The 21,586-nt window shown below is 49.3% G+C and overlaps 2 protein-coding genes across 2 annotated transcripts in view; one reads left to right on the top strand and one right to left on the bottom strand.

The window, feature by feature from the left end:
- Positions 1-21,586, top strand: part of LOC135829699 (uncharacterized) — a 163,336-nt gene that overhangs the window by 38,941 nt on the left and 102,809 nt on the right. The window contains exons 7-8 of the mRNA XM_065342090.1: positions 7,363-7,422; positions 12,757-12,819. Of these exons, the coding sequence (XP_065198162.1) occupies positions 7,363-7,422; positions 12,757-12,819 (123 nt within the window). The remainder of the gene's footprint in view (positions 1-7,362; positions 7,423-12,756; positions 12,820-21,586) is intronic.
- Positions 13,470-18,643, bottom strand: LOC135829371 (uncharacterized protein K02A2.6-like). The gene is made up of 2 exons (XM_065341775.1): positions 17,870-18,643; positions 13,470-17,483 (listed from the first exon to the last, which is right to left on the bottom strand). The coding sequence occupies exons 1-2, from the start codon at positions 17,875-17,877 to the stop codon at positions 14,024-14,026; spliced, it is 3,468 nt and encodes a 1,155-aa protein (XP_065197847.1). The 5' UTR covers positions 17,878-18,643; the 3' UTR covers positions 13,470-14,023.

Genomic DNA, 21,586 nt, shown 5'->3' on the forward strand with positions numbered 1-21,586 from the left:
TTGCTCGTCAAGCGCGGGCGTTGTGCTTGTCGCAGCAGTCATTACAGCCGATGAGGTCGGGCAGCGGGAGTGACAAGCCTGCGGGCGCAACTGCGGCGGCGGTGTCAACTGGCAGTACTTCGCGCCGTCACAGTCACTCCGTACACTGCTTTGAGTGCCAGCAGATAGGGCATATGCGGCGCGACTGCCCGCAGCGCAGGTCACGGAGTGGAGCTGGAGTGAAGTGCTTCCACTGCCAGGAAGTGGGCCACTTCAAACGCAACTGCCCCAAGCTGCAGCAGGGCCAAGGTGTAGGGGCAAGTGCCAGTGCGGCTGTGGCACCCCAGTCTGAGTCCAGTCACAGTCATAAGTGCCTGGGTGCTGTGGCAACAACATCTCCAGTGAACCTGCCCCGTATCTACGTGAATGTGTCAGCAGTGGCAACCAACACTGTTAGCAGGCACTCTGCTGCCATTGACTCCTGCTCCACCAGGTCACTTGTAAGCAGCAGTGTTGTGGCCAGCAAAGGACTGGCAGTGGAGCCGCATGAAGAACCCATTACTGCCATCGATGGAGAGGCCTTGCCAGTGGTAGGATCTGTGGTGATTACGATTTCTCGCCAAGACGCCCATGTCCAGCTGCCAGAGACCGAAGCCGAGTTCTGGTCATTGATGACCTTGCGGTGGTCAGCTCAGATCTGCTGATTGGCCTGGATGTGATATCTAGCCTGGGCGGCGTCACGTTAACATACGACAGCGAAGATCGTAGCCTGTCAAGTGCCAAGTTTGGTCCCCAGTGTTCCGATGTGCCAAGCGATGTAGTGGGTGCAGTGGGTGAGGAGAATAGCAGTAAGCTGCTCATGCATGTTACTGTCGTCGAGAATGGCCGGGAAGTGTGGCTGAAAGCCGATGATGGTGAGGCACACTTCGACCCAGGTCAAGGGTGTTGGGTCGTGTCATGGAAGTGGCTCGAAGGAGTGCCCCCAGCATCTTCCATCGGACCCGGCCTGGGAGAGTATTCCAGACGTCGCCTAACGACTGAACAAGAAGCGAAGTTCTGCGAGGAGGTGGACCTGTGGATACGAGAAGGCTGGCTTGTGCCGCATGATACTGCGAAGCACGGTGAGCCCGCGTGTGTCCTGTCGCTCCTGGCTCAGGTCCAGGAACACAAAGCGTCGACACCAGTTAGGCCCTGCTTGGACTATCGGCAGCTGAACAGCCACCTGGTATCCCATCCCGGCACCGACTCTCCGGCATGTGAGGAGAAGATCTGTGAGTGGCGTCGCCGGAGCACCGATAGCGACGTAGTAGATGTGCGCAAGGCCTACCTCAATGTGAAGATTCACCCAAGTCTGCAGCGCTTTCAGACCGTAGTGTTGAAAGGAAATCGGTTCGTCATGGAGCGCATGGGGTTCGGCCTCTCCATTGCGCCGAAGATGATGGACCTCATCATCAAGTGGGTACTTGGGAAGTTTGCCGATGTTGACAATTACATCGACGACATTGTCACCCCACGAGACCAGTCGCCAGCAGTCGTCAGTCGCCTGGCAGAGTACGGCTTGCCAACAAAGCCAGTCGTCCAGTTCAAGGATGCGAGCCTCCTGGGGCTCAAGCTGGAGCCTCGGCCCGATGGCAGGTTTGACTGGCGTCGTCGGGAGGGTGTGGACTTGTCTCTGACCGCCAACGCTACGCGTCGACACGTGTTTCAGTGGTGCGGCAGGTTAACGAGCCACTATCCGGTGTGTTCGTGGCTACGACCGGTAGCCAGCTGGCTGAAACGTCTGGCATGTGAGACCGCCGGCTGGGATGACTGCATACCAGCCGAACTTCAAGCGCTATGCGACGACGTGTCTGTCCGTGTGCAACGTGAGGACCCTGTGCGTGGCATTTGGGACGTCGGTCGGGAGGGTCAGTGGCGGGTGTGGTGCGATGCATCGGACATCGCATACGGTGCTGTCCTGGAAGTTGAGGGCGCCGTTGTGGAGGACAAGAGCTGGCTGCGGGCCAAGAACGACAAGCGGCACATCAACGTTGCAGAGCTCGATGCTGCTATCAAGGCGCTCTCTCTAGCAGTTCAGTGGAGAGCGAAGAAAGTGACGCTGATCACCGACTCCAAGACCGTAGTGGGATGGTTAACAGCGCTGCTGGGCAACATCCGACGAGTGAAGGTCGGTGGGCTGTATGAAGTTCTGGTACTTCGTCGCCTCGACATCATCGACGACCTAGTCAAGACAACCGAGCTGTCCGTGGAAGTCCAATGGGTGCCATCGTCTGAGAACCTCGCCGACAAGTTGACACGTGTCCCGGCCAAGTTGGAGCGCTACTGGAGAAAGACAGCAGCTAGTACGCAGCCAGATGTGACGGCGGTCGCATCCTCAGATCCCATTCTGAAGATGGACGACATCGCTGCTGCTCAGCAACGGGACAGCATCATTAGCACAATGATCAAGCAGCAAGTCGCAGGTGAGAGAGTTGATGCACCAGAGTATGTGAAGGTCAAGGACCAGCTAGCTGTGGTCGACGGCGTGTTGATGTGCAGTGTGAAGCTACCGATGGGTCAGGTATCTAATGTACCAGTGATCCCTCCTGTTCTGGAAATTGCCAGCATCAAGATGGCTCATCGGCAGACGGGTCACTCAGGCTGGGAGGGAACGTGGAGATTTCTGCGAGCCAGAGTTTATATCCCCGGCATGGCGGCAAAGTGTCAGGAGTTTGTCCTTAAATGTTCTTCCTGTGCGGCGGCCAATCCAAGACGTGGCGAGCGCGTTCCCCCGACACGACCAGGAGTGCCGTCTGGTCCGTGGAACACAGTACAGATTGACACGCTTGAGCTCGGGCCAGCACAAAGTAGTCGCTACCATTGTGTGCTGGTGATTGTAGATGTGCTAACCAAGTGGGTGGAGGTGGTGCCGCTATGACGTCACGATGCGGCCAGTGTAGCACGGGCACTTGTGTCTGTGTGCACCCGGTGGGCCCACCAGAAGTCATTCGCTGTGATAACGGGTCGGAATTCTTCAACGCCATCATCACAGCGCTGTTGGAAGCATTTGGCGTGTCCGTTAAGCATGGTGCAGTGAGGCATCCGCAGTCTCAGGGAGCGGTCGAGAGAGTAAACCGCACTCTCCTCAGTGTCATCCGGAAGACCCTGGGGGAGACAGATGATTGGGAGTCAGCGCTAGATTACCTACTGTTCCACTACCGCATCCGTCCACACTCCGTGACCAAGATTTCGCCGATGGCTGCAATGACTGGCTGGGAGCCAAGGAACCTACTGGTGGAGAGTAGCAACGAGACTCCGCTGTCTGAGAGTGAGTGGGTGGACCGACAGAAAAGACAAGCTGCTATCACTCGAGACTGCCTGGAGGAAGAACTCTCGGCACTCGACTTTGTTGATGGTGACGCTGAATGTCCATATGTGGAGGGTGACGTAGTGCTCTTGCGTCGTCCGGGTCGACACCAGAAGCGGCTGTCACAGTTTGAGCCTGGGTGGCGTGTCCTGCGCATAGTGTCCCCATCGACGGTGATCATTGTCGGCAAGAGTGGTGGTACGAAGGTGGTGAACATCAACCTACTGAAGCGTGACCCCACACCGGTACCGGCTGAAGCCAGTAATGGGCAGACAGCACAGCCACAGAACACCATTCACGCAGACGACGACGAAGATGATTACATCAGTGTTCTCTACAGCAACGGTGATGAGCAGCCAGTGGCCGACAGAGGGCCTGCAGTGAGTCCACCAGCCATGTCAGGGCTCCGTGACCGTGCCTCTATTGTTCGACCTGCCAGGTACCGCTAGATGACACTTAGGGGAGAGGTGTAGTAGTATCAGTGTTGACTTGTGCATGTGTGCTAGCAGTAGGTGTCATCAGTCAGCCTCGGACGATAGATTGGCATATACATGACTGTGCTGCACGTAATCTGTAGTCGGTTAGAGATGACTATATTATTATGAACACTGGGCCGGGCTGGACGTGCTCCCTATGATTGTGTTGTGCATTACTAGTAGTAGTACGACTTGTGGTGACAAGTCCTGGTTGGTCAGCATGCTGATGTTATAGCTTTGCGGCTGGCACTCTCTACATATGATTGGCTCCGGAACGTGCAAGTCTCGCATGTTTGTCTTGGCACGCAGATTCATTATATGCTTGCTGTCTGTTTTAGAACCAATCATGAACTATGCTCTTGCATGATAATGAACTATGAATAATGAACTATGCTCTTGCATGAACTATGAACTATGAACTATGAACTATGAACTATGAACTATGAACTATGAACTATGAACTATGAACTATGAACTATGAACTATGCCGTGCCCAAGCCTCCGAGCTTGGCTCGCTGCTCGCGCTCTCAGTAGATCTGTACGTGGCTATGTATGTAGTACCTTTATAACCTACCTACATTGTACTAACTAAACAGTTGCATTCTAGCAGAAGAACGGAAGTGTTGCGTTGTGACTGGTACAGGCCGTGGTTGGGCGTGTGTTCAGGGTTTTCAGTTTGTGCGCAGTGTGGCAGTGCGCGCCGTTCTCCTACAGCGTCAGGCGAAATTACTGGTCAGTCGGCGACACGCATTTTTCACAAAAAATTGCGTTTCACCTGCTGGGAGAGTATACGTGTACTCGAGTCTCATCCTGAGCACGTTTTTTTCTTTCTTTTTTCAGCTCCAGTATAGCTATATTTTTCATTGCAAAGCCGTCCTCGATTGTTGTGTTCGTTGTTCAAACGAAGTGGACATCCAATCATGAAGGCAGAGGACATAGGAGCCTGATTGGAGTTTCTCGTGGCATAGGACGGCCACACAGAGACACTTTGGGATTTTCTGAATATACATACCGTACGCACGATGCTGAGATCAATTTGTGCGATATCAAATTGTTTGTGATCTACCACATCGAGCAGAATGGGATCCAAACACAAGCTTACCGACGGTTAGGCTGCCGACCTGACTGGACAAATGATCCCTGGCTTCACCAGACGCCAGAAGTCGGACACCATGTGCTTTGCCGCAACGTCCATCTCCAAAAAGAACTCCATCTTCGTCGTGAAAAGGCTTGAAATACTCAATATTCAACCGAGATTCGCGGTCTCACCCTTTCTCAGATCGAATCATTTTTTGTTGTAGCAGTTGCAGGGCAGATCCCCGCCACTACTTCAACAGAAGATGGCTCCAAAGCATGCCTGGAACAAGCCATATCGAGGTTGCAAGCCACCCCTCTCAGCACTTTTTTTGAAGAAATTCGAAATTTCAATGGTGTAAGATATACTAAGAAAGGGTTTGCTCCCCACACTGGAGCTCGCGCTATTCCGCCGACTTTACTTGACACTTGACTGACTCACGACTGCCATCCAGAGCACACGAGAAGTCCATTGAACCTTCGACTCGGCAAACCTGCAAGAAAGCACCACTCCCTGCTCAATACACAGTGTTTCGGGGAATTCACCCCATATCAGTTGAGCTTGAGTAGGCTGAGGAAGATTGTGCCTGAAGAGCACCACTTATATAGTGCTCTCCAGGCACAAACATCACCAGGGATACAAACTTACAGAGACGCTCCATTTCCAGCGCGACAAACACCTCGTGAACACCAGATAGCAGCGGGAGTCAGTGTCGCTCCTGGACGGTGAGACCAGACGCTGAGGACCCTCGGTCATTCGCAACGCTGTCACCTCCAAACCAACTAGTCGCAAGCCCGCGCTGGGCACAACAGTACGAAGTAGTGGTTGCGACTACTCAAGCTCAACTGATGAGGGGTGAATTCCCCGAAACACTGTGTATTGAGCAGGGAGTGGTGCTTTCTTGCAGGTTTGCCGAGTCGAAGGTTCGATGGACTTCTCGTGTGCTCTGGATGGCAGTCGTGAGTCAGTCAAAGTGTCAAGTAAAGTCGGCGGAATAGCGCGAGCTCCAGTGTGGGGAGCAAACCCTTTCTTACAAATCATTGCCGAAGTCGCAACCACTACTTCGGAAGATATACTATGAAGAGAATTTCATAAAGTATGTTTCGCGGAGCGATCGCTCAACCTACGTCATTCAAACTTTGCAGGATGGTTCAGACGTACCTGCTAGGCATGGAACCACAGAAGATGATATCATAGCTGACACACAGAGTCACACACACAGCAGATTCGTGTGCACAGATACTAAATTAGTGGACGTCGTCATCTTCTTCCCGCTGATCTCAAATGTACTATGACGTGCTATTTCGCCTGACGTATCACTCGTGCGGAATTAAATTGTCGCATGGCCTCCAGGGCTGCAGCCGATTGTCCCAGAGCTTCGTGCAGCTCGCGCAGATTATCAGCTGGTGGGTTGTTGCGTTTGGGTGGCATCTGTAACAACCAGGTGAAGCAGAGAACACAGAAGTTGGGATCCTGGTCACAGCACCAAATGTCGCAACCCTGCGAGGTTCGTTGCCCGTCATGATCGCTCACAACCCCACCAAATCCAACCGCCAGGTGGTCGACCAATATAGTCGACGACCCAACTTTGTGTTCAGCTCACCTTGATTCACACTTGACAACGAAGACAGGTAGGGAGTCTGAGAAACTCAGTTAACCAATCAAGTCCGGGAGAGAGTTATGTGAATTATTGGGAAGACATCGTTCTTTTGCTTCGTATCTTGCACGAAGCGCGAAAGGGATCATGGAAATCAATAGAACTTCTCAGTCACATGATTTTGCATGAAGCCTTGAGGTACATTTCCAGGCTTCCGGGAACATTCCACGCGAGAACCTACCTGACCAGGTTCCGGTGATGAATCATCGTGTGTCATGCCCAAGAGACATGACACCGACATGGGATATCACGCCTAAGAAGCATGACACCTACGTGGAACAGCGCGTGCCGCTCAACCTACATGCTCGACACGTGGGACAAGACACTGGCCAAACCACGTGATAGTATAGATCGTGACAGCTCAAACACAGAGCTGCGCACTGCATAGATCCTGCTGCCACAGGACCTGTCAAACCGCGAGCGTCGCGTCCAGGACGTGACAGGTATGTCTGGTTAATTAGAAATCCCACAGATTCCACTTACATAGAAAATGTGTGGGATTTGTGCTGATAATTCGAAGTTAGCAAAGTGTAATTCGAAGTTCACTGTACATTGTTCTGGTCAGTTCAGTTTGCATGAGCAGGCTGCGCCGGTCAGTTCAGTTTCCGTGAAATATGTGCCTAAGGTCCATAGTGCAACTCTGCGTGACCATGAAAGCATTTTGACCTACATAATTATTGTGTTGTCGGTTCATGTTTGGATAATTAGAATGTCCGGATAATTAGAAGTGTTTTCCTGGCATATTGAGGTTCGAATTATCAGGATTCCACCTGTACTGGTAAGTGATCTAAACAGTCTTGTCTTTTTCTCCTTCCCGGTTTGTTTGCAGAAAGCTGAGACTTATGCAGTTAAAAGTCATCCCAACAATTCCACCGACAGTTACAAGGCTGTAAGTTATTGATTACGAGTATAAAAATAGAAGAGAAAAGGACATATGGATACGAGTTAAGAGTAACTCTCCATCACTGTAACATGATACTATATACAGTCAGAAAGTGCAATAACTAGGCACAAAACTGACAGAGTACTAAAACATTCGACGTCCTGACACCTAGCTTCAACACATCTCCGTAGCCCTAACCGACAACCTTCCAACTTGGAAGGTTCAAGGTTATGGAAAGACCAAAGAGGGGAAGGCAATCGACATTCTTTGTTCCGTTGGGACTGTAGCTTTTGCTCGTTTTCGTTGCGCTTGCCTTCCCCTCTTTGGTCTTTCCATAACCTTGAACCTTCCAAGTTGGAAGGTTGTCGGTTAGCGCTACGGAGATGTGTTGAAGCTAGGTGTCAGGACGTCGAATGTTTCAGTACTCTGTCAGTTTTGTGCCTAGTTATTGCACTTTCTGACTGTATATAGTATTGTTGTCCCTGCCCTTTTTGGCACGTGTGTGCCCCTTTTGGCACGTGCAGGTTGCGCATGCGTGCATGCTTATCGTGCGCATCCTGATTGTTTTGTGTGCCTTCTTCCTGAGACTCTCCTTGGAGTAAGACGAAAATAATCTGTCCTCTGAGTGTGGCGTGCGTGTGAAGTAGAAGAGAGTAGTCGGAAGGGCTATCGTGCGAGGGATTAAAACCCCCCGACGACAATTGGCGCCCAACGTGGGGCTCGAACCCACGACCCTGAGATTAAGAGTCTCATGCTCTACCGACTGAGCAGTTTTCAGGCGTGGGCCCCCGGAAAACAACCACCTCGCCCTGGTGCGAAGCCAAGGCAAACCGACGGTACGGCGAAGACCGCGGCAGCTGAACCGGGTGACCAGTCATCTGACAGCCCAGGAGTTGTCCGGAAAACCATCACGCAGCCGATGGGGCTACGAAAACTCACAGATACACACACAGAAAGAAAGAAACAAGGACTGACGCAAACATCTCAGCAATACTAGGAGCCAAAATTCAGACAAGAAAAACCACAAGAAGGAATGGCAGAACAGCAACGTTGAACACGCCTACGGATACAGGGGCAGTCTATCCATGAGGACACCAGATAGCACACAAACAAATCGGTCACCAATACGCAAACAAAAATTAACATAGAAAAACCACAGGGCGCTACCCTGAATAACCACAGGCCTCTAACCTGAAAAAACCACAGGTCTCTAACCTGAAAAAACCCACAGGGATTGAACCTGAATATCACGCGTGAAACACAACCGCTCACGAAACACAAAAAAAACACAAAAAAAACACCGTCCTGAACCCTACTGGGACGCACAAAGGCCAGCCAGCAAAACACGGAAACCGAACACCCGCAAGGCTAACCGATACAAATAAGCGCTGGATCCCACCAGCCCACCAGGCAGACCGTGGCTCACCATGATCGGACGCCCCCTAGGTGAAATGAAGAGACCCACGTGCCAAAACACAAATACCAAACAACACACTCACAGAAATATTGCCACCCGGACCGTCAACGAGAATCTCAGAAGCATGTTACACCACTGGGCGTCAGCCATTCCACATGAGCGGGACAACCAGGCGGAGCACTAAAACGCTCGACACAAAACATGAATACTAGTAAAACGAAAAAGAAAGCACTTGTACTTGAAACTGGAAACGACGGAGTGCCACCACATCGAGTAAATCGATGGGGACATCTACCAAACTGAAACAAATCGGACGACACAGGATCGGAGCAGTCCGACGACACCGAAACGACGTGCACCAGTGCACAACACAGGGCGAGTAACCAAACACGAGCAAAGCTACCCATGCTGACTACCATGATGACGTACCAAGCAACACGATGAGCATGCACGACAGCACGGACAACAAACTTTCAAGTCAGAAGGTGTGAAACACAGTGCACACGACCACTCGAACAGCCAGAGGCCGGAGGGCGACAATGTACACTGGTTCAAAACACCGCACACACAACGTGGGCCACAATCATGTACTAACAGGAGCGAGGCTCGAACGAGGTACTCGTACACAAGAGAACAACCCGGGACTTCAATGCCACGAAGCGAAACAATTATTTTGAAAATCCCAAATCGAAGACTAGTACCAGGAGAACTACGTACAAGGTACCAAACATTACGCAGGGCAGACAAAGCATGCTCACCTGAGTAGGAGCTCCGAGGACAGGGTTGAGCAGATGGAGCAAAGCGGAGCCATGGCGAGGACGCGTGGAGAAGACAAGATTTGAAGCCACGGCGAAAACGAAAACGATCTCAGGGTCGTGGGAAACGATGCCACTAGCTGGGCGCCAATTGTCGTCGGGGGGTTTTGTTCCCTCGCACGATAGCCCTTCCGACTACTCTCTTCTACTTCACACGCACGCCACACTCAGAGGACAGATTATTTTCGTCTTACTCCAAGGAGAGTCTCAGGAAGAAGGCACACAAAACAATCAGGATGCGCACGATAAGCATGCACGCATGCGCAACCTGCACGTGCCAAAAGGGGCACACACGTGCCAAAAAGGGCAGGGACAACAGTATCATGTTACAGTGATCGAGAGTTACTCTTAACTCGTATCCATATGTCCTTTTCTCTTCTACATTATTTATGGCTCAACATCCGAGTATAAAAGTACCGTATTTTCTCTAATAAGAGCCCGGGGTTCTTATTTTTTCATTGACAGCCTTATCCGCGCTACTATTAGAGACTGGGCTATTATTGGAGACTGGGCTCTTATTTTTTCAATTGTCAACTATCAAGCCAACTCCAGTCTATACAGGCATAAACTGACCATATCAAGACTGATTTTTCAACCCTAAACTCAGGAATATTGTCAAAACAGATGTTTCACAATAGCATTGGCGCCAGGAAGGAAGCAGTAGACCGAAAACCTCCTTACAAATAATGTTCTTGGCATGTTGTACTGCTGTTGTATATGCAGTCAATATATACTTGTTGCATACTCCAATTGTGACCGGTCTATTAGAGACTGTACTCTTATTATTTCAAACCACCCTCACCCCGGGTCATTATTGGAGACTGGGCTATTATTGGAGATATGGGCTTTTATTAGAGAAAACACGGTATTGTGTTAACTGCCAAATAACTACCAGTTACTGATAGTTAGCAAGTACCTGCAGTGGACCAATTTTGTCGAAAGGCGTTCCTGGCTCATTTTTCTTCAGTTTCATAGTTCGTGTTTGCACTGTTGCCGTTGGTACATGATAATATCTGACATTGCCATTGGTTACAAAGTTGTGAGCATGAGAAAAGAATTTTTTTGTTTGTGACACCCAGATATTCCTCCCGTTTGTTAGAGGCTGTATTTTAGTGTATACGGGTTGGTACCGGTGTACGTGACCGCGACCATGCAACATCCATATGCACATGCTTGTCTGTGATTTTTGTGTGAGCGACGAGGCGTGTGCACTCAGACGCTTGATGCTATTACAAAAATGTTGTCCCTGCCCTTTTGGCACGTGTGTGCCCCTTTTGGCACGTTGGTGCGGACCGCGCGCGGACTGCGCCGGTTGGAGATTATCGTACATGTTCTTGTTGTTGTGCGCATGCTTGCATGCTTATCGTGCGCATTCTGGTTGTTTTGGGTGCCTTCTTCCTGAGACTCTCCTTGGAACGACAATGATAATCTGTCCTCTGAGTGTGGCGTACGTGTATGAATAAGAGAGTAATCGGAAGGGCTATCGTGCGAGGGAATAAAGCCCCCCCCCCCCCCCGACGACAATTGGCGCCCAACGTGGGGCTCGAACCCACGACCCTGAGATTAAGAGCATGAGACTCTTAATCTCAGGGTCGTGGGTTCGAGCCCCACGTTGGGCGCCAATTGTCGTCGGGGGGGGGGGGGGGGGGGCTTTATTCCCTCGCACGATAGCCCTTCCGATTACTCTCTTATTCATACACGTACGCCACACTCAGAGGACAGATTAGGCCATCATTTTTTATAGCTATGTTTCGCGTCGTCCGCACGCATACGTTTTGATTTTTTCAGAAAAAAATAAAAAATCTTACATGCACGGTGAGTGTACGATTGTACGAGTCATCAGTGTGGACTGGTTGCATACGGCGAAGCTGAGATTCAGAAATGGCCTCTAGGCCAGCGTTGGCAAATCGTTTGTTCGGCATCTGGGAGCAATATTCTATGAGCTAACACCAGACAGCATTGATCGCCTGAAGTTGAGAGGATGCGTCGTTCCGGAGGTCTTTGCTGCACCGCTGCCGAAGTCTGAGTACAATAATCCAGCGAAGCATAGGCACCAACGGTTGCCTCCTCTGTCCAAAGTGAATATTTACTCTTGCTGATAACCCAGATGTTGTGCTTCGATGTACGATTTTTCTTTCGAATGTACACCATGCACGAGCTATTGTGCTATGTACAGTGCATACACCTCTGATGAGCCTTTTTTTATTATTTTGCAACTTTTTATTTTTTTCCACCTCTCGCATATGATTCTGGAAGTTGAACTGACGCGAAACATAGATATAAAAAATGATGGCCTTATCATTGTCGTTCCAAGGAGAGTCTCAGGAAGAAGGCACCCAAAACAACCAGAATGCGCACGATAAGCATGCAAGCATGCGCACAACAACAAGAACATGTACGATAATCTCCAACCGGCGCAGTCCGCGCGCGGTCCGCACCAACGTGCCAAAAGGGGCACACACGTGCCAAAAGGGCAGGGACAACAAAAAGACTGAAATATAATGCATGCCTTCTGGCTGTCCCTCTCCCTATCTCCCTAGCGTGTTGTCTGCATGCAGCAGTATTCTTCTTCTTATTCTTCTTCGCATGTAGGTGTTAGCATCCGGCGTAAACACGCGCGGTGACATGCTTTGTATCACTTGTATGAACCCGCCAAATACATGGCTAGTGGTGTGAGTGCGCCTCGGTTGTCCCGAGTGTACGTGTGTTTTTGGCGCGTTGGCTTTGCTTGTTCCAGCGGCCGTAGCTCTGGCCTGTTGGGTTTTTCGTTTGGAGCTTGCCGTGACCAGGTGACAGGATGGTCACTTGGTTCTTCTACCAATTTTACTAATTAATGTATTCTAACGTCTTCTACACCTAAGTGCGTGTTCCAGTTGGCTGGTCTGTGCGTGACGGTGTGGGGAACCGGAGTAGGGGAATTAGTTTACAAGACTGACAACAGAGCTCTTGACTACAACATCGCGCATGCTCATATCACAAATGCACGCGACTAGATGAAGACAGCTTGGGGAAAGGTCATCATCACACAGGAAAACAATACATCCTGTGATTAGTTTCCGAACAATGTTCTGTTGCCTGCTCTTCTCTCCTTACTCTCCCCATGCTCAGATTTATCATTGCACCGGGTGTAAAGGTGCTGCGGGATCCTCTGCCTTCCACCGTCGAAGATGTGTAAGAACACCTCGTTGATTTCGATTACAGTAATTCGCACGGAGATAGTAATTTGATGAAAGCTATCAATTCATATAAAATCTTGTAGGACGCACCACGCAGCTTCATAAGTAAAAGTTGGCTTGTGAGTTGAATTTTTTTCTGAAATGAATTTGTGAAAAGCAGTGATTGAGTGTGAGCCAGTGTTGCTCACAAGCCAACTTTTGTAAATTCATAGTTGATCCTTTAGTTCCGTATGATTACCACTGATGATCGGAACGAGAAAATCTATTCTGGAAATTTACACATCTACAGCTCATTGACTTCGAAGAGAACTTCTATTTAGCAAGGGCCTTACCTTTCCCCGTTCTGAGCCACTGTCTAAAAAATGTGCTAGGTTTAGAGAGGCACACGGGTCAAGAAGGGGAAAGGGGAGTGTAGTAGACGGACTTTCTACCGTATAGTACGTTATTTTGTAGTGTTGAAACGATCTCACCGGATACTCGTTAGCTCGCTCGGCAGAAACTCGGCTCGTTTGTGCGGCCAGCTCGTGTGCACTAACGAACACCGTACACCGTACTCCGTACACATGGCAGTACATTGTTATAACGTACGCACGCAAGATTCATTCCATGCAACTCACGTATACCACAGCAGGAAACACCATCTGGTTTGTTCTAGGATAATTTAGAAGTGAACATGTAAAATGGCAATCATCGAGAGATAAGCAGCAGAGACACGTAAGTGCTGTCGTGGCACTAATGGCGCTATGACACGACAGTATAGGCCTCGTCAGCTCGTACCAAAGTAAGACACACGTCAGCCATGCAGACGTAATGCAGAAGAAGACTGATTCATAATGAGGTAAGACATTGTTACTCTTCGTCATGCATGCATCAAAGGAGCGTAGAACGACACACGTAGAACACACGTAGAACGACACACGTAGCAGAACGTAGATCATAGATCGTACGACTAATATTAATAATAGATCAATCTATAACAATCCTCCTTCCTTAAAGAAGTAGTGAAGTGGGACTAGCAATAATGCATATATAATCAAAATGCATCCAACAACTATATACAAGAGCAAATCCTTATATCCGACTAACTATGATACAATACTATGCTATTACAGACAAATAGCGGAATAGGACACTCTAAGGCAATGTCAGAATTGCTAGGCGAGTCACTCATGACTAATGCTAAGATAGTCACTCAATACTCACAAATTTAAGCGATCAGGGGCACGGCACATTCTTGACGGATAGCGCGGTGACACTGGAGTTGACGAAACAGGCACTGACACATCAGGCATACTAACAGGAGTAGCGACTTGAACTGTATCAGGCATACTAACAGGAGTAGCAGCAGTAGTAGACATACTAGGCGTAGCAGTAGTAGGCGTACTAGACGTAGCAGTAGTAGGCGTACTAGGCATAGTAGTAGCTGCTGTATCAATGACAGGAGACGGCTGAGCCGGCGGTGAAGCTGGTAACTCAGGAGTCGGCGTTGCTGTAGCGACTGTCGGAGTAACACTCGGCGTAGACACTGTCGGAATGGCGTCGGACTCGGCCGATAAACTAGCAGACTCCGCTGTTCTTGACTTCAAGTGATCGATGTGCACTTTTCGGACGACTCCTCCTACCATCACAGAATAGGTCATCGTACTGAGTCGTTTGCATATTAAACCTTCTAGCCACTTCGGCTTAGAGCCAGGACGAGCATTGTACACCCACACTGGTGCATTCACTGTGAACTCACGAGACGCAGTACTATCGAGTTCATGTGCCTGCTGCATAGCCGTGGCGAAACTTGGTTGCAGCAGCGCCAAACGCGTGGTCGGGGCTTTCTTCAATAGAATACTCGCGGGACTCTGCTTAGTAGCGCTGTGCGGCGTGTTTCTGTAATCGAAAAGAAAGCGAGACACTTGCACACATACAGACACATGGTGAGGCCTTGCTCGCAAAGCCTTCTTCAGCTCTTGCACCATCCGCTCACACTGTCCGTTGCTGGCGGGATGATAGGGCGGTGTACGATGATGCTTAATACCATTCTGAGCACAGAAAGCAGCAAACTCGCCAGAGGCAAATTGTGGGCCGTTATCAGATACTAGTACTCTAGGAATACCAAATGTACTGATGAACCGTAGCAAACAGTTCACTGTTTTAGTAGTGGTAGCGGAGGAACCAAGCTCGTATACATCAATCCACTTAGAGAATGCATCAACTATGACCAGAAACTGTTGCGACTCGAACTCAGCAAAATCAAGATGCACACGCTCAAAAGCAGCATTGGGGTATGCCCAATGGTGGACAGAGTCCTTGCGGGGCAGATTAGAGCTTTCCTGACAAAGACTGCAATCGGCGGCTAATCGTTCGATATCGGCATCTAAGCCTGGCCACCAGAAAATGCTTCGTGCCACACTCTTCATTCGAGACACACTGGCATGTGAAGAATGCAGTTCCTCTAATAAGTGGCGTCTAAACTGAACTGGAATAATGACGCGGGAACCCCACAGCAAACAACCATGCTCAATACTTAGGTCATTCCGGATGCGACTATACGGCACTAACCTGTCGGGAACTGTAGCAGGCCAACCATGCAGCGTGTAGGACATTACTAACGAAATGTCAGAATCGTATTTGCTAGCCTTGGCAACATCCGAACTCTGTAGAGGCATTAACTCGCAGGGGTCAAATGCATGACTGCTGACTGCACTAACAATTGCAGACATTTCAGCAGCAGACAATGGTAAAGGCAGACGGGACAGACAATCTGCTAGCACATTTTCTTTACCTGGAATATGCTCAATGACGTAGTCGTACTCAGCGAGAATCACGGCCCAGCGCTGTAGACGGGATGCCGACGTCTTACTTAACGACTCGTGCTCGCCGAAGATCTTGATTAGAGGCTTATGGTCGGTGCGCAGAATGAACTTACGACCGTAGATGTACTGGTGTAAACGACGAACAGCAAACACGATAGCTAACGCCTCTCGCTCAATCTGGCTGTAATGACTCTCTGCTTTGGACAAAGCATGTGACACATATACAACTGGCCGAACAGACTGGTCCGGCATGACATGTAGAAGAGCCGCACCAATACCAGCAGGGGATGCATCACACTCTAAGATCAGTGGTAAGGTAACATCATAATGGGCCATAACTGGATCGGCGATGAGAAACTCTTTAACTTTGGCAAACGCCGACTGACATGCATCCGTCCAATTAAAGACTACATCCTTCTTTAACAACTCGTTCAGGGGTTGTAACAGCGAGGAGCAATTGGGGATAAACCGCCCAAAGAAATTCACGAGCCCCAGAAACGAACGCAAGGTAGATACATCATGGGGCCTCGGGGCATTCTGAATACTCAAAACCTTATCCCGACTGGGCTGTAGACCAGCCTTCGACAATGTAAACCCAAGGTAACTAACTTGTGGCTTACCAATCTCACATTTCTCACGACGCAACCGCAGCCCTGTCTCAGCGAAACGACGGAGGACTGCTCGTAGACGCTCGTCGTGTTGTTGCTGGGTGTTACCACAAATGAGAATATCGTCGAAATAGACAACGACACCTTCTAGACCTTGTAGCACCTGCTCGATGGCCTTCTGCCAGATTGACGGAGCTGAGCTGACGCCGAAGGGTAGTCTCGTGAATTCGTACAAACCCTTGTGCGTAGCGATGACACAATAGCGCCTACTGTCGTCGTCGAGCGGTAGCTGAGCATAAGCTTGGCTGAGATCTAATTTGGAAAATACAGATCCACCAGATAATTGCGATAACAAATCACTCGGGTTGGGAATGGGATGTTGGTTAGCTTCAATGTGCTTGTTGATAGACACTTTAAAATCTGCACATAAGCGGATGGTGTTGTTTTTCTTTTTTACAACCACCACGGGGGATGCCCAATCAGCGTTAGAGACCGGCTTGATGATCCCCTCCCCCTCTAGACGCAACAACTCAGCTTCAACCTTAGTGCGGACGGCGTACGGGACAGGACGGGAACGGCAACTCTTGGGGGTGGGTGACCCTTGAAGCTGGATCTTGGCAGACTGACCCTTAATGGTACCCAAACCCTCTTGAAATACGGTAGGGAACTGACGCAATAGACTATCTAGCGACAATGCATTGACCTGTGCATTACGAAAATTTGACCAGTCTATAATGACGTGGGACATCCAGTTCCGACCAAACAGGGGCTGACCACTACCCTCTACAACAATGATGGTGTCTCGAAACTGGTGAGACTCGTAACGTACATCGACAATGCATTCACCCACTACAGATAGGGAACTACCACCATACGAATGCAGAGACGCACGAGACTTATGCAGACAAACATTGGGAAACTGCTCCTTCCAAACAGAACTAGGGAATACTGAAACTTCAGCACCAGTGTCGACTTCCATAGGACAGACTACATCATTAACGCATACATCAACCATCATGGGAGGATGAGACTTAGACTTAGGTTGACACTTATCTGTAGGTGACACATCGTCGGTGAGAGCCCCAATGCTGAAAGAGTCGAACAGTGACTCTGGCTCGGACGAAATGTGGGACGTCGACTGCGAATTGCAGCAGGAAGCGAAATGCCCACGACGCTGACACTTGCTGCAGGTTTTGCCACGCGCCGGGCAACTCGGATCCCGACCGAAATGACCAGCCTTGCCACACCTAAAACAGAGACGCTCAGAGGAAGTAGAAGCAGAAACAGACACTCTCTCAGGTTTACGTGCACGATCCGTTTTACCTGACGACTTGAAATGTTGTTTCTGTTGTTTCTGCGACACCGAGTGCTTACGAGAGAGACCGTGGACTTCTGATGGCGTACTCATAGCAGCAGCGGAACCCATAGACGACGCTTGTTGCTGGGTTGCCTCAAACAAAGCTGCAATTTCTAGACACGTACCCAAAGTTAGTTTTGGATCTGATAACAACTTCTTTTTCAACTCGACATTCACAATGCATGACACCACATGGTCTCGAATCATGTCGTCACAAGCGGAACCAAAATCACACAAGCGGGCCTGGACGCGTAATCTTACAACAAACTGACTCACCGACTCATTCTTAGCAAAGGTCATCTGGCGCAGCACGTGACGCTCGTATACAGGATGTGGCGCGGCCTTGAAATGTTCGTTCAGTTTCCGTAACGTAACCTTGTACTCGTTGTCATCCGCAGGCAGGGCCGACGCCTGTGGATCTTCGAGGTCTTCGAATAAGTCCTGAACCTGTGTTCCGGCAGTATGCAGCAATAAATTTTTCAGCCGTTTGTGATCCGTAATCCCTTGTCCTTCAGCCATGTACGTAAAGCTTCGTAGCCATTTCTTCCAGCGAGAGGACACTTCTGCTGGCGTGCCCCGGTATTCGAAAACTGGAAGCTTGTGGGCTGTGCTCAGGTTACTACAAACGCTCATCTTCGTCGCCAATTGTTATAACGTACGCACGCAAGATTCATTCCATGCAACTCGCGTATACCACAGCAGGAAACACCATCTGGTTTGTTCTAGGATAATTTAGAAGTGAACATGTAAAATGGCAATCATCGAGAGATAAGCAGCAGAGACACGTAAGTGCTGTCGTGGCACTAATGGCGCTATGACACGACAGTATAGGCCTCGTCAGCTCGTACCAAAGTAAGACACACGTCAGCCATGCAGACGTAATGCAGAAGAAGACTGATTCTTAATGAGGTAAGACATTGTTACTCTTCGTCATGCATGCATCAAAGGAGCGTAGAACGACACACGTAGAACACACGTAGAACGACACACGTAGCAGAACGTAGATCGTAGATCGTACGACTAATATTAATAATAGATCAATCTATAACATACATGTCGACGGGGGAGTCGTAACATATTTTACGACTCCCTGATCGATCGAGAGTCCAGTCCCGATCCCGCGCAAAGTGAAAATCACTCGCAGTTACAGGTGACTGTATGCCTGCACGACACTTGAGTTGTTTCAGTTGTCGTTGCAGCTTTGGTGGACTCTACTGATGTCTTGTTCCGCATCTGCTGACCTGTCGCAGGATATGCTTCGATCACCTCTGCATTCGAGTGAAAGTTACGCTCAGTCGTTTGGAAGTTTTCTCCCGCGATGCAGCGAAGACCAGGGCTACTTGCAATCTTTGCAAAACGGTCTATTCTTACAAAGGCTAATCGACGACGGCGCTGAAAAGACATCTCGACACCAAACAGCAGTCCGAAGTGAAGCAGCAGCAACCCCAAATGCCGGCGGTGATAATTTGAACCAGCTGAAAAAAATCGAACTAATTACTTAGAAAAAAATTATTCAAAAAAATAATCATAATTATTTGCCACATCAAGGAAACTCGTTAGCTCGCTCGATAGCTTGCTCGTTAGTGGAACTGATTGCTCGTTTGTTATAGATACGCTCGTTTCAACACTATTATTTTGTGTACGTCGCGTGTACAATCATGTTTGCGCATGCGCGTGTTGCTGTAGTGTAAAAAGTAGTCTTCGTCTTGAGTTCGTCTTGTCTAGTTGTGTTTCTTCGTCGTGTCAATAAACAGTCTTCTAAATGTAGTCATCGTCGTTCCTTGGAATAAGTGTGGAGATGGCATGGGACTGGGAGCAGGTGGAGAAAGGCCAGTTTCTACATTGGTGGCAGCGGTGATGGAAATTGTTGTCAAAATCAACTTCTGGATTCGTCCTGCGTGGCCTTCGCTCCCAGTTTCCGATGTCATCTCCAGTCGTCCTATCGTCAGAGCACCAAGAAGTTCGTCCGTCGTCTTCGTCCTGCATCATTCGTCTCGCCCGTCTCTTGTCAATCGTCGTCACTGGTGGTCCCGGACACGACGTAAAACTGTGCCCAGAAGAAAAGGAAAAGAAAAAGAAGGATGGATGGTCCCGGACACGACGTAAAACTGCCCAGAAGTGAGGATGTCGACGCTGAGCAGCATTCCTTGAGATGGCGGACGACATGGTAGACGGCGTGAGTTTTGTATTTGCTGTTCTCCTCAATTTTTTTCGTTTATTTATCAGTTGCTCTCCTTGAGGACGAGGGCCATTTTCTTATTTGCTCTTCATCCGAGATGATGAGTACTAAAGCCGCTTCCACAGATCGCAGCTCGTGGGTTTTACTTTATTACTCTCTTCTTATTATTTTGTCCTCTTACATTTTAGAATTTTTGCGTGATTGGTGAGGTGGCGCGAGTGTGATGTTGTATGCATTTCCCACGATTGTGTTCCAGCGCGTGAGCTGAAGGTCTGGTTGGTGGGCAGACAGGGTTTTGTGTTATCAGGTCCTGCGTGAATGGCAGATGGTCTCTGGCTGCTGTGTTTTGCTGCGATACATTTTTGGGTGATTGGTGTGGTATGCTCGCGTGGCTAGTGTGATCTATTTTTCTTCTGTTATTATTTTTTGAATCAGGAACGATTCAGCCTTTTGAGGAGGCAGCAGTGTATACATTAATTTTTGTGTCATGTTCTTGTTTGTTTTCCGAGGACGGAAAATTATTTGAGAGGGGGGCAGTGTAGTAGACGGACTTTCTACCGTATAGTACGTTATTTTGTGTACGTCGCGTGTACAATCATGTTTGCGCATGCGCGTGTTGCTGTAGTGTAAAAAGTAGTCTTCGTCTTGAGTTCGTCTTGTCTAGTTGTGTTTCTTCGTCGTGTCAATAAACAGTCTTCTAAATGTAGTCATCGTCGTTCCTTGGAATAAGTGTGGAGATGGCACGGGACTGGGAGCAGGTGGAGAAAGGCCAGTTACTACAGGGAGGAAAAGGGAAGGGAAGGGAAGTGAAGTGAAGCGAAGCAAAGCGAAAGGGAAGAGGGCGGGAGGTAGGGAAAGGAGAGGGGAGGGAGAGGAGGGGAGATGAGAGAGGGACTAGGAAATCCGAGTGAGGTGAGGGGATGAGAGGGAGGCAATCATGTAGTTTTGAACCCATTGGTTTGGATCAACGTTCGTTTGCAAAAATGTCTGTGATCAAGTCATTCAGCACGACTGATGTGAGGCCTGTATAGGACCTGTATGGAAATATTGCATCCCTGTGCTCAGTGATCGGAGCCGGAAGTCAATGAGCAGCGATGCAGAGCCTGTCAGTATTCATGATAGACTAGCCCAGCTACACTTGTTGGCCAACCATGGGCCTAAGTTCAACCCCACACGGTCAACAGACAACGGCTGTGAGTTTCACGCTGTGAGCAGTCATTCGAATCCTCTCCATCAGGGCATGCGACCAAACAGCGACGAGCACATACCTGAAACCAAGAAGGTTTGTGTTATTTCCTTCTCCCCCCCCCCCCTGGCCCCGCCACACGACAAAGCACAGATCTGTTAGCTTCTCACAAGCAATTCTCACAATAATAAACTTGTAGGGGGCGCAGGAGGAGAAAGACAAGACTGAACCAAAAAGACAATGGGAAAAAGACACGAAGAGAAACAAAGAACTAGCAGTGATAAAGCGTCGACAAATCGAGACGACCAATCAGAGACCAATACCTACAGAACACATGACCAAGACCAAGACAACCAGACCACGGACGAATCACACATCACTCTCATTCTCAGACCAAACTAGCACTGCGCGTGCGCAACATTCACTTGACAATCACTCTCACACAGACGGAAGCAGATTCTCACACTCTGACAACGCGTACTCTTGCATGCACCACATACCATAAACGTCATGATCACACCATACTCGCACGTATACTTAGACCATCTATGACGTCAGACACTGGACTCTACGAGACAAGAACCAAATACAACAACATGCATAAATAAGAGTCGAACAGAATTTCGCA

Source organism: Sycon ciliatum, chromosome 13 (assembly GCF_964019385.1).
Source record: "Sycon ciliatum chromosome 13, ocSycCili1.1, whole genome shotgun sequence".
NCBI classification, from domain to species: Eukaryota; Metazoa; Porifera; class Calcarea; order Leucosolenida; family Sycettidae; genus Sycon; species Sycon ciliatum.